Raw genomic sequence first — 13,088 nt, forward strand, 5'->3', positions numbered from 1 at the left:
GCCAATGGTTTGCACACACTGCAGAATTATTCTGCATCTGAGATGAATTTCAAGCCGAATGTGCTTTAAGTGGGTATTTAATACCATGGTATATTATATCAACTCCTCGATTTGACTGCTGTCTGGTTTGGCTTTGATTTTCCTGGGGAAACGATGCAAGTCCAACTGGAAAATGCCTTCCTGATGCTCTGTCCAACTTGCGTACCTTGTAAAGTACCTCGAGTAAGTTCGGATGGCTGTCCTTTGTGCTCAAACCGATTTGCAGACATTTCAGATCCCAGGGTATCCTTTGCATGAAGAACAAGCATTTTGACTCCGACCCCAAATTATAACTTCCTCCTGGTTTGCAGCGACACCCATCGATGTGTTCATGTTAGTCTTTGCGCCATTTTGAGAAAATGTGTGTTACAAAGTGAGTGTTTCTGCTATTTTAATGAATTCTCTTTGATCCCTTCAAACCTTGTTAAAGTTAGATCTTTTGGAAGAGATATTATCTCATTGTTGTTTCAACAGAAATACACACCTTCTTCTTCTTCATATTATTCTTCGTCTTCTGTTTTGCTGCTGTATTATGGCCACACAGCCCGCTCAAAGGGAGGCATGGAGGAGGATGGAGCAAGGTTAGAGTTCAGCATAATTGGTATTCACTCCGATGCTCTTTTACACTTGTGGACAGCTAACTCTCCGGTGCCATGAAACCATCTCCAACACGACATACAATGAATGGCTCCATGCTGTTCACGAACAGGCTTTTGTCTCTCTAAGATGCACTTAACAGGTTTCTGTCTGTAAGAGATAGAAGTCTGTTCGTGAAACACACACACACACACACACACACACACACACACACACATCGATAAAAGCTGAAAATGTAGTAACACTAGGGCTGTTCCTGTATAATGGAAAGAGATGGAGTACGCTGAATCCATGGCTGGTTGAAAACTTAGAGAAAAGCATGATCCCTATGTTATTTTACTGGGTATCTTATTATAGGTTTCTTATTAATAGGTGTGATGACACCTTCCTCCAGTCTTTCGGAAATATTTCAGTATCCAATATCTTCCTGTGCACATTTTCATGACTATATCATTAATGGAGTCAAATTCTGTGAAGCATTACTCTTCTGATGGCACACATACAAGGAGGTTTCCTGTTTCCCATGAACGAACATTTTTCTGATCTGATGTCTCCCTTTTGGAAGTCCGCTTTATCTTCATGGGGATTGGATTGCGGTTACGGACCAGGAAATGGTATTACTGAGTGGTCACCTCTACACTCACCTCACACAAGGAATTGACCCATAGTGCTAGCCTGGACGCTGACCACCAATGCAAAAGGTACCAACGGGATCTTAAACAATCGCATTGCAGACAACCTGCTAGTCTTCTCTGATGGGTAATGTACTTTACAATATCGTGCCTCCTGTGGGAGATGAACCACAATGGCGCACTGTAGTTGTAATTTCATCCCCATAGAAACCAAACCCAGATTGTGAATGCTCACATATGAGTGGATCATGCGATCGTTGATGCAGTTCAGTCTTGTATTAACTTCTGTGAGTCTTCTCTGCCACTCAATACATTTTTATTCAACCTTCAGCCTGCAAGTGCAAGACCATGGCCTAGATTTTGTGGGTTGCCAAAAGAATCCTTCTGATTGACTATATGCCTCACAAAGCTACAACCACAGGGGGACATTAGACCAGCCCCATGGAAAACACAACTGTGGCACCACGTGTTGGACAAATTGGGCTCCTCCATCACAATAACATGCCTGTGCACAAGGCCAGTATTTATTTTACCTACTAAATCTAGGCTCATGGAAGAGTGTTGCACAGACACCACCATTTTTGACTGTGGACCCGAGCAGATGGACTACTCACTCACTGTACAGCCTGGCCCAGCCCTGGTGCCCAGAAACTTTTTGTTTCAACATTTGAAGTGCCAACATACATGGCTACCGACTCGCTGATGAGGAACTAACTGAAGCAATTGGGATGTAGCTGAAGGTGCAGTCTGAAAACTTCTAGTTTACTGGCAGAGGCAGTTCAAAGGACAAAGGGAGCAAGTGCATTGAAGCCGAGGGATACTATAAAAAATATATAAACCGGCTCGTCGAGCTATTGTGAGCATCGCATTCATATAACCTTTTGAACGCCTCTTTTAAATAAAAAATGAAGTATCTTACCACCACAGTATTTTACCAACGAATGAGCAACTATCGGGGATGCCTCTTCGCGGTGGTTGTACCCCCAACGCAAGTCGGTGGACAATTCTTTCCCCATTATTCCCTGCTGCCCGGATTTGTCAGAGTAGCGCAGTCACGGTTAGAGTGCTAATCGATCCCTGTGGACCGGCTCATTCCCTCTTATCTCTGTCTCTTCTCTCTCTTTCTTTCTCTTACTCTGTTGTGGGCCTGACTTCGTGAAGGTGGGGGTTACACCATCCTGGATGTGGGGGATCTCTGGGCCCCTCCTGGGAGATAGATTGGCTGTCTCCATGCCGCGAGATAGATTGGCTGTCTCCATGCCGCAGGCTTGGTCACAAGAACTGTCTGAGGCTATACAACAATAACAACAACAACAACCATTGAATGGTTTGGCGCTTTAGTGGGTAAATTATTGTTGCATTATGACCTTGCTGGTGTGGATTCGACTCCCATGGCTGCTCAATGGAAATTCCCACACCATGTGACCAAATGGCAACATGTCCATGATTATTTCCTAGCCACGGGCAAGTTCATGACTTGTTGTGAGTTGTCTCATTGCTCTGACAAAGAACAGATGAAAATCTACCATCACATTTGCAACAGAAACACATGTGTTGAATGTAACAATGTTTTTAAAATACAAACATAAAAACTGGAAAACCTTTATTCACATAGATGCGTGGAAATGCAGTTCGATCTTGCACCATGCTCAAGTGATGTGATGCTTGATGGCAATAGCTCTGTGATTAACCTTGTATTGGAACCAATAACAATATGGCCATTTATTGAGGCCAGGGCTAACATGGTGCTGCGATCGGCATGTGACAGTGTGCAGTATTGCTCACACATCAACCAGATGACAACGAGAAACCTCGCCATAGTGTTTGGCCCGACACTCTTCCAGACAGAGGGACGACAGCCCCAAGAGGCAAATGTAGTTGAAGACCTCATCACCAACTACAGGATCCTTTTCAAGGTAGAAATAACTTTAATTTCCATTTTATTTGATGACCCTCACATTTTCCAGCCTGGAGTACAATACAACAATGATGTGCCAAATGGCCTCCTCGTTTCCTTGCTTAAGGTGGTACAGGATCGTGCGACCACTAGTTAGACTCGGTGTAGTCCCATGGAGAATGTGGGCCCTTTTATATTAATTTTCATTCTGCATATGTAAATAAATATTTAAATGCAATAAGATTTGATTCCCGATAGAGCAGAAAAACTTTCAAATGGGAGGTATAGTCCAGGTTCCAACCCTCTCCGAGGGAGTCACACGATGTTCGATGCTTGGTCGCCAAAAGTGCTATTATTTTATGTTTTTACATCAGTTATATTAAGAACTGGCGGAGCCTCCCCATTCACATCGATGACGGACCAATTAGTCGTCCTGTTTGCTAAAATTAATTTACCTGTGCGGAGAGTGCTTTAACCTCAGCATTGCCCAGAGGGAATCGTAATACCCTGTGCTACCACCACTAGGTGGTGCTACATGGTACACATTTACATAGAGAATGTATCCCCTGCCTTCCCACCTTCCCCCCCCCCCCCCTCACCCCACCCACACTACCCCTTTTGAGGCCACGGCCACATAGCCTGTGTTACCCCTGACATAATGTTGTATTTGGACCATGAGTTTGGAGTTTGTAACTTAAAAGATGTGGCAATGCATAGAACATATACATACAGAGAGGGAGAGAGGCAGATTTTTGCCTTTTATAGATATAGATGTAAAAGGAAAAACGGTGCATCCAACCAAAAGAGAAATAACACTGACACTGCTAATCTAGCAATAAACAAGGAAGAGCAGATCTGGTCTCAGGTGATGTTTCACCCCCTTCCCAGCAAGCCTCCACAGGTAAATGGACCCCAAGACTCGATATGCCACTTTCATTCCAAAGATTCGTTTCTGATAGGGCTTCAATTGGGAAGCCCAAATGAAAAGGAAAAATATCAGAAATTGAAACCTTTTTGTTATTTTAAACGATTCATATAAACATCCGTTAAATCATATCACACGCAAATCATCAAAATCTAAACAGTACATGGCGCCAATTTTGAAAAAGGATTGAATTCTGCAAAACGGAAGCGGCCGCTACATGTCTTTCTCAGTCGCTTTGCACATGCTGCCGTGTTACTTCGGAGCCGCACGTTTATATAGGAGGAGTTCGTCAGGAGTCGAACTCTTAAGGCAAACTGTCTTATGCTCTTGCAGGGAAAATGGCCTTAAAATGCCTGTTGTTGTTGTTGTTGTTGAGTTCGTCAGGAGTCGATCGACTCTCTCCTGGTATGTAGAATTTCAACAAAAGCCACATCACTGTTCATATCGGTAAATATTATTCCATCGTGTTTGGAAAAACTGGAAAATTGGGAAACTTCGAAAAATTGGAAAAACAATATAGCCTACTCCCAGGGGTCCCAGGATTACCCACCCAAAATATCGTTGCGATTGGTTCAGCCGTTTTTGCGGTACCTGGGAACGGACGGACGGACAGACATACGGACAGACATTGGTGAATTATTATGGTAAGATGTGCCAGTGTGAGAGTTCAAATGAGGAGCGTTTCAAATTTGCCGAGCCTCAAGAAAAAAACGCCAATCGCATCAACGATGGCCTGCTCTGCTCTTCTTATTATATATACCCAGATGGACACTAAAGGGAATAAAATGAGGAAAGTGTTTGCTTGAATATACTTTTACATGTAGTATGTAAGGCATACGTAGTAGTAATGTCAATTTCAGAGATCTGTGCTGTGCTGATGATAAAAAGGAGGTGGATGACGTAATAAATAAGTAAAAGTTCACAGTGAACGGAAGATAGATCATTATCAATACGTTGATAAATAAGAGAGTTTAAATGCTTGTGATATTTTGGAGTTTTTCGTCCTTGTGCTTCAGGTTACTGAGGAGCAGATGAAGACAAAGCTGAAGAATATCGATCTGCTTGTGCAAATGAAGGAAGGCCCCACGGTGAAAAAACTTTGACACATTTATCAATGATGTTATTCACGATGATGTTGATCGTGAATAAACACAGCACAGTAGCACAAACATAAACTTATCTCAAACAAACTGTCTTATGCTGCATTAACATTACATATTTATTAGTGGTATTATTTATTTATTTTCTTTGGTGAGGCAGCAATCTATTTCCTCCAAAGAAAAATCCTGGCCGAGCAGTTTAAGGTGCGGATACATGGTACGATAGATATTGTTTTATCTGATATCTATCTATCATGTACATAAAAGTTAGTGTACACTGACCAATACGTAAAACGTGTCTCTTAGGACTTTGTGCACAATTTGTTGTATAAAAACAGCTGCAAACATTTTCAAACGCTTCCTCACCACCTTAACTCTCAAAGTGTTGCCTAATCTCTTGTACTCTGACTTTTTCAGCAATGGTCATGATGAAGCAGATCAGATGTTTGGGCTCATCTCTATTTTTTTATTTTTTTATTTAACGTATATTTTTCTTTAAAATTAGGGCGTTCGGCCTCCCTAGACTGCCCACTGCATCTGGTTATGACACAGTCATGTTGCAGTGTGGGTCTTTGAAGACATGTTATCCATGGCTTTAATGCATGCCTCTTCCCTCCAGGGTCTCAGAAATGGCAGTGCCCTACCATTTCATGTTACCCTCGCATCCACACCTGTAATCCATAACCCTACCCAACCTAATCTAACCCAACCCTCTCACTTGCAGGTTGCTGTTCTCCTCAACTCCTCTATCTCTATCTCTGTCTCTGTCTCTGTCTCGGTCTCGGTCTCGGTCTCTATCTTTCTTTTTTTTTGTATACTGAATCGAGGCTCGTGAAAGAGCTAACATTTATTTCACAAACAAATCAACCAGACAAACAAAATATACAAAAAGAGGGAGCGGAAGACAAGATGGGGAGAGAAGGGGAAGTACACAACCACAACATTTGAGAGCAGGGAGAAGTGTGGGGGGGGGAGGAGGTGTGGGAAGGGGGGGGGGGGGAGAGGTATAAAACACAAGGGGACCGAAATTAGCGGGGGTAGAAAAGATCAAGGTTTTGGATGGGGGAGGCTAAGAGATGGTGGTGAACAGCTGTTTTAAAGACCTGGAGGGTGGAGTGGGATTGAAGAGAGTGAGGGAGTTTGTTCCAGAGGCGGGAGAAAAGAGGAATGAAGGAGTGAAGGTGAGCAGAAAGTCTTGATTTTGGCAGTTTAACCATAAGAGGGTTGCAGGCAGATCTTGCGCGACCTGTAGGAATATTTGGGGGACATAGCCCAGAGAGAGCTGGGGGGGCAAGGCCAGAGAGGAGTCAGTAGAAGACGGAAAGACCACCAACCTGCCTGCGGTGAGTGAGTGAAAGGCCCTTGGAGTTAGTTTCATCGCGGGAGATTCCAATGATTCTGAACACTTTGGTTTCAACAGCGTGAAGACGAGCTAGGTGTGAGGCAGGAGCACCAGACCAGAGGGGAGAGCAGTAATCCATAGAGCTGCGGATGAAAGCCTTGTATGTGGTGAAGAGCTCAGGTGTGCCAAGGAAGGACTTCGCACGACGGAGGATGCCCAGTCGGCGACTGGCTTTGGAGGCCAGATTTGAAATGTGGTTTTCCCAGGAAAGATCATGGCAAATAGTGAGACCCAAAAGCTTGAGTGACAGAACTTCTTGGAGAGGATTATTCAGAAAGTGGATGGGAGGGTTGTCCAGTCGGTCTTTTCGGAGAGACATCGTAAGAGTGTGAGATTTATCAGGATTGAAAGACATGTTCCATTTGTTTGCCCAGTCTGTGATTTTGTCCAGGTCTGCAGAGAGTGAGGAGGCTGCAGACTGCCGATCTGAGGGATGAGGAATGGAGCGACAGAGAGTAGAGTCGTCAGCAAAGAGATAGAGAGGATTTTCAAGAGAGTCAGAGAGATCATTGATGAAGACCAGAAAAAGCACAGGCCCCAGAACACTACCTTGGGGAACTCCAGCCTGAACAGGAAGAGGAGATGAGAGAAACCCATTCAGGGCCACACGTTGACTACGACCAGAGAGGAAGTCCGCCAGCCATGCGTGGAGATTTCCATGGATACCAAAGGAGGAGAGTTTGGTGAGCAGAGCAGGGTGCCAGACCGTATCGAAGGCACGTGAAATGTCAAGGGAGACAGCTCTAATTTCCTGTTTGGCGTTGAGGACCTCCATCCATTGTTGAGAAAGCAGAAGCAGCATGTCCAGAGTAGAGTGACCAGGTCTGAAACCAAATTGATGATCAGAGATCAAGCCATTGGAGAAGAGGAAAGATTTTATATCTGAAGCAATGATGGATTCCATGACTTTGCTGATAATTGGGAGAAGGCTGATTGGTCTGTAGTTGCTAGGATCTGTTTTTGCACCATTTTTGTGCAAAGCGGTGATGTTGGCTGATTTTCAAGCAGATGGCAGATGACCTTGAGAAAAAGAGAGGGTGAAGAGAACAGAAAGAGGGAGTGAAAGAGCGGAAGAACATGATTTTAGGACCCGTGGGCTGATGCCGTCAGGACCAGTTGCAGAATCAGAGTCGAGGGTTGACAGAAACTTTTCCACCTTGTCAGGAGGAAAGGACACAGAGTCCAGGAGCAGCTGGGTACGACTGGGTACGGTGGGTACAGAGAGGGATGGGTTTGGGACACAAGATTTAGAGGCAAACACAGAGTTGAGGCATTCAGCTTTTTCACGTGCGGAGTCAGCCGTTAAGCCGTTTGAGGTGAGGGAGGGGATGGAGGGGGAACAAACACCAGAAACAGATTTGACCAGATGCCACCAGGATTTGAAAGAGGGAGACAGATAAGAGAGTTTGGTCTTGAGAATGGTGAGATATTGTTTCCTGGCTCTCCTGAGGGTGGACACACACTTGTTTCGGGCTTTGTGAAAGGAAATGAGATTTCCTTCCGTTGGATTTTCTTTCCAGGAGACGAAAGCAAGTTGTTTCAGGGCAACAGCCTCACCACAAGATTCCGTGTATCATGGACGGGAGGAAGGCTATGACAACTGAAGACGAGATGGGATAAATCTGTGCATGAGAGAGAGCAATTTACTTTGAAAGAATTCCCAGGATGAGTTGATGTCAGAGGCGGTAGAGATGGCAGACCAGTCCAGATGATTGATGGCTGCTTGAAGACCGTGCCAGTTGGCCTGAGTGAAATGCCAGACTCTTCGACGCTGAGGAGGCTCTCTGAGAATGGTCAGAGAGATGTCCACTTTGACAAGCACATGATCAGATGAGCCGATTGGAGCAGAAGAAGAGCAGCAGACATTTTCAGGGAAGTTAGTCAAAACCAAGTCCAGAAGAGAAGATGCTCCGTTGACTGAGATCCGGGTCGGGAAATTGACAGATTGTGTCAGTCCCAGTGAGTCGCAGAAGTCCTTTGCTGAAGAGCCATGGCTGGTGAGAGAGGTGCCCACACCCAGCCAACTGGCGTGGTGACAATTGAAATCACCACATATGAGGAAGAGAGAGTTGGGATGGGTAGATAGAAGTTGGTCCATATTATCAGACAGCGAGATGTAGATGGAGTCATCACTGTTTGGTGGACGGTACAATACACATATGAACAAAAGGTGGGAGCGAAGGGGAAGCCATAGCCAAAGGTATTCCTGGGGGTGAGGTGGAGAGAGGGCAGTGGAGGGCGAGTGAGGAAGAGAGTTTTTTGATAAAGATAGTAACCCCACCTCCAGGACGAGGCTCAGATCTATCATACCGGAGGAGGGAGTATCCTGGGAGAGATACCAAGGCATCAGAGACATCATGAAGGAGGAAAGTTTCTGTTAAGCAGATCACATCTGGTTTGTCAGAAGCAACCTGTATGGAGAGATCAGTCAAGTTTGAGCGAAGGCCCCGGATGTTTGAGGTCCATACCGTTAATGAAGAGGAAGGGGGAGCATCGGGTACAGAACAGGGGGGGGGGGGGAGGGGTAGGGTAAGATGTGGAAGAGGAGGAAGAGGTAGGGAGAGCTGTTGAAGGTGTGTCAGAGATTTCAGAGATTTCAGAATAGCTTGGAGAAAGGGAAGAATGGGGCGGACAAAAGGTTTGATGGAGATTGGGTGAGGCACAGTGAGGTGTTATTTGAGGAGGGGGAAGAGCGAGGCAGAAGGTTGGGGGAGATGAAGGTGAAAGTTGGAAGGGGGAAGAAGCAGGGAGGATGCTTTGAGGAGGAGGGGTGAGAGGGGAGTCTAGGAGGGGAGGAGCGAGGGAGAGTCTCGGAGGGGAGGAGTGTGGGGGGAGTTTAGGAGGGAGGGGAGGGAAGGGGCAAGGGGGGAGATTTGAAAGGGATGGGTGATGGGGAGGATTTGGAGGGGAGGGGTGATGGGGAAGTTTTGGAGGGGAGGGGGGATGGGGAAGTTTTGGAGGGAAGGGGGGATGGGGAAGATTTGGAGGGGAGGGGTGAGATCGGATTTTGAAAAGTGTACGATTCATGGGAAACGAACAATTTTTGCAAAATGAGTTTGAGACCTTCGAGTCAAAAATACGTTTGAGGTCGCTGAAGGAGGGGTGGAGTTCTGGAGAGTTTAGGGAATGTAGAAAAGAGGAACTGTAAGAGATGGTATTATTGTTTTTTTTTGGAATGAATAGATTTGGTGAGCAAGACGAAAGCATCCTTTTGTAGGAGAAGAAGAAAAAGGTGTTATAATATATGAGAGAAAATAGTTGTTCAGGGGAGAGATTATACATTTCTAACCACGTGATCGCGAACAACGTGAACGAAGAATGAACGAACAAATAAGAACAACAAATAAACGAATAAGACCTGAGAAGGAAATATTTTTTGGGTTTTTTTTTTTTTTGAGTAGAGATATTAAACAAGGAGGTATGGGGTGAACGACTGGGACAAAACAGAGAACGAAAATAATTGCAGCGCATTCGACGAACCGCTGAGAGAAAAACAAAACCACAAGGTCGGAGACGGTACGGTAGCCTAAGCCTACAAGTACTAGGCCTCAGAATACTCGATACGCTTTAACCGACGATTGTGTATACATGTACGAAAAATTAGCACCGAAAATTTTCCTAAAGATACGCTATAGACAAGTAAAAATTTGAGAATTTTCGAATAGTGTAGGCATTTTGTGTTGAAAGTGGTTAAACAAGTTTTTTTGGATAATTCGAGGGTGCTGAATTCAAAAATACTGTTTAACCGGTTCAATTTTGGAGTCTTAACCTTCAAATTGTAAAAAACAAAATGCCCGCCATTTTCAGCATATTGTTTGCCATAACTTGAATTTTAAGCAACATAGAAGGCTCAAAATAGTGGCAATACCCATGTTTGTGATACTGAGGATTCCAAATTTACTGTTACCTAAGTTGTAACTAGTTTGATTTCGCCGCCATGTTGAATTCCAAGATGGCCGCCATATTTTTGGTAATTTCTGGGGTGTATTTTTTTATGTACATCACTTTCACTGGTCAAATGCGCTTTTAATTTCGTTAGAACAAAAAAAATGATATTAAATCATTTCTAAAGTGCATTTAAAAAAGGGGTAAAGTTCCAAAATGGCTGCCTTTTAGTAATTATACTTTATAAATACCGTATAGCTCAATATTGGCATTCTCAAATGTTTACCTGTCTATCTTAGTCTGTTCTGTTTCTGCATTCTAGTTGTCTGTTGTATGCACATGCACATCCTCCTGTGCATGTTAGCCCAGCTTTTCTGCAGCTGCAACGGCCATTTATACATCCTTTGGTACATCCACATGTTACTATCTCGCGACACGCCTTAGGAATTGGAGATAGCGTCATCAACTTCGGCACCAAGTTCCCATCGATGTATGTCCATCCCATGTCTGTTACTTGGGGGAGTACTGGAGTAGCGATGGTTGCGCACTTCCAAATAAAAGCCTGGTAATGTGCATGCCTTATGTGTAGTCTCACTGCATCTGATGTTGGTGGCAGAGTCTCCTGTGGACAACCCTTAGAGAAGAGTATTACACGTGCCTTGTCGCATCTGTCCACATCATCGGGTACCTTGTAAAGACGGCATATGAACTTTTCTGCATCGTTGATTACTTCTTCAGTGATATCTTCTGTGCCTAGATCTGTCAACAATTGGCTGTGTGTTTGAAACACCTTCCAGGTTGTCTTTTTGCCGTGGCCAGCAAGCTGTGACACACTGTCACAACCAGTAATTGCATGGAATGGCAGCAACGCTTCCACTTGGCAAGGTGGCAGTTTCTGGTGGAGTTTGTGGATGGGAATGTATTTTGGCTTCTTAAGAGTTCCTGCCTTCATCCACAGCTGAGTGCATGGCATCTTATCAAAATGAGCAGCTAACAAGACCAGCACGTCAGTGTCATGCACTAAAACCACCACTGTTTCAGCATTTGTGTCGACGCAATGAAGAACAAGTCATGTGTCCGCCTCCTCATGGTTGGCCTGTAGGGATGATGTGTCCATCTCTGGATCTGAAGATTTCACGTCTGTGATCTGTGCAAATCCTCCAGCCACTACAAGTGTTGTGGGTGCAATAGACACCGCATTTGTCATGAGCTGCTGAGAAAGAAACTCTGCTAGATTTGCCTTATTCTCTCCAAGTGAGAGAAAGTTGGTCCATTTGTCTGGTAGAGGAACGTTTTGGTTTTCTATTACCCGACGTATTGGTCGAGAGGCCCAGGTACGTTTCATTCTGGTTCCAGTCTTGATGGAATCCTGCTGGTATCGGTCGAAAGTTACGTCAACTCTCTCAAATTTTTTCCCCATGGCAAACACTGAATTCACAAACGCATCTGCATATTCACCAAATGTGGTTATTCCGCTGGGCTTTCCAAGAGCCATCACCAGTGCTTGACCATCAATGACTAAGCAAGTACTTCCAGTTAATGTCACTTGTTCTGGGGTTGAGACATCTTGAATCAACTCATTTGCCAGTCGAGATTTACCGCTACTGCCTGTATGTAGACTCCCATTCATGGCAGCAAGTGAAATTGGCACAGGCATAAGGTCATGCTGCAGAATCAGGTCCAGGTTTATCACACGCCCTGCTTTGGAAGCTGTCACAAGTCGCTGTAGAATGTTTCTATCTGCCTTGATGGTCGTTTCTTTGCCTTTGCTTTCTTTGCAGTCTACAGCATACAGAGACGAGAAAGTCTGTGCTTTGTTCCTATGTAAAGCGGCATTGAAATTGATATGACATGTGCCATCAGGAGGCTGAAGAAGGCGCTGATGAACAAACTCATCCAGCTGCACCTGTCCAAGTTTTTCTGCATTAAGCAAAGAATGTTGAATGCTCTCCGATGCCAAATCCTTGGTGGCAATATTCTGCAGTACAGAAGATGACATTGATGACAAGAGGGCGAAGATGATGACAAGAGGGCGTTAATAGTGTTTACAATCACAGGTATACAATACATGTATAATCAATATACATGTCAATAACCCAGATAACATACTGGCGGAGAGCTCTTCCATGAAAGGGTGGCTATGAATCACGCGATCAAATGGCCTCCACGGTTACCGGACCTGACCCCATGTGACCTTTTCCTCTGGGGTCACATGAAGGCGAAGGTGTATGTAACTCAACCACAAGACCACAATTCCTTCATTGTCTCATTTTACTCGCTTTTCAAAATAGTCCAAAGCACACTTTGCAAAAGACTCCAGGCGTACTATATTTCAATTTGTTTCTTTGTATTTAAATCCAACATTGTGGCCATCTTGATGATCAATATGGCGGCCATCTTGGAATTCAACATGGCGGCGAAACCAAACTAGTTACAACTTGGGTAACAGTAAATTTGGAATCCTCAGTATCACAAACATGGGTATTGCCACTATTTTGAGCCTTCTATGTTGCTTAAAATTCAAGTTATGGCAAAAATTATGCTGAAAATGGCGGGCATTTTGTTTTTTACAATTTGAAGGTGAAGACTCCAAAATTGAACCGGTTAAACA

General features: G+C 44.4%; 1 protein-coding gene across 8 annotated transcripts in view; it reads left to right on the forward strand.

Moving 5' to 3' along the window:
• Positions 1–13,088, forward strand: part of LOC137424708 (arf-GAP with Rho-GAP domain, ANK repeat and PH domain-containing protein 1) — a 189,490-nt gene that overhangs the window by 149,534 nt on the left and 26,868 nt on the right. For all 8 annotated transcript variants that reach the window (XM_078775817.1, XM_078775816.1, XM_078775821.1 and 5 more), the window contains 2 exons: positions 3,037–3,184; positions 5,107–5,178. In XM_078775817.1, the coding sequence (XP_078631943.1) occupies positions 3,037–3,184; positions 5,107–5,178 (220 nt within the window). The remainder of the gene's footprint in view (positions 1–3,036; positions 3,185–5,106; positions 5,179–13,088) is intronic.

This window comes from Myxine glutinosa, chromosome 4, assembly GCF_964187855.1.
Source record: "Myxine glutinosa chromosome 4, kmMyxGlut1.1, whole genome shotgun sequence".
Lineage (NCBI taxonomy): Eukaryota > Metazoa > Chordata > Myxini > Myxiniformes > Myxinidae > Myxine > Myxine glutinosa.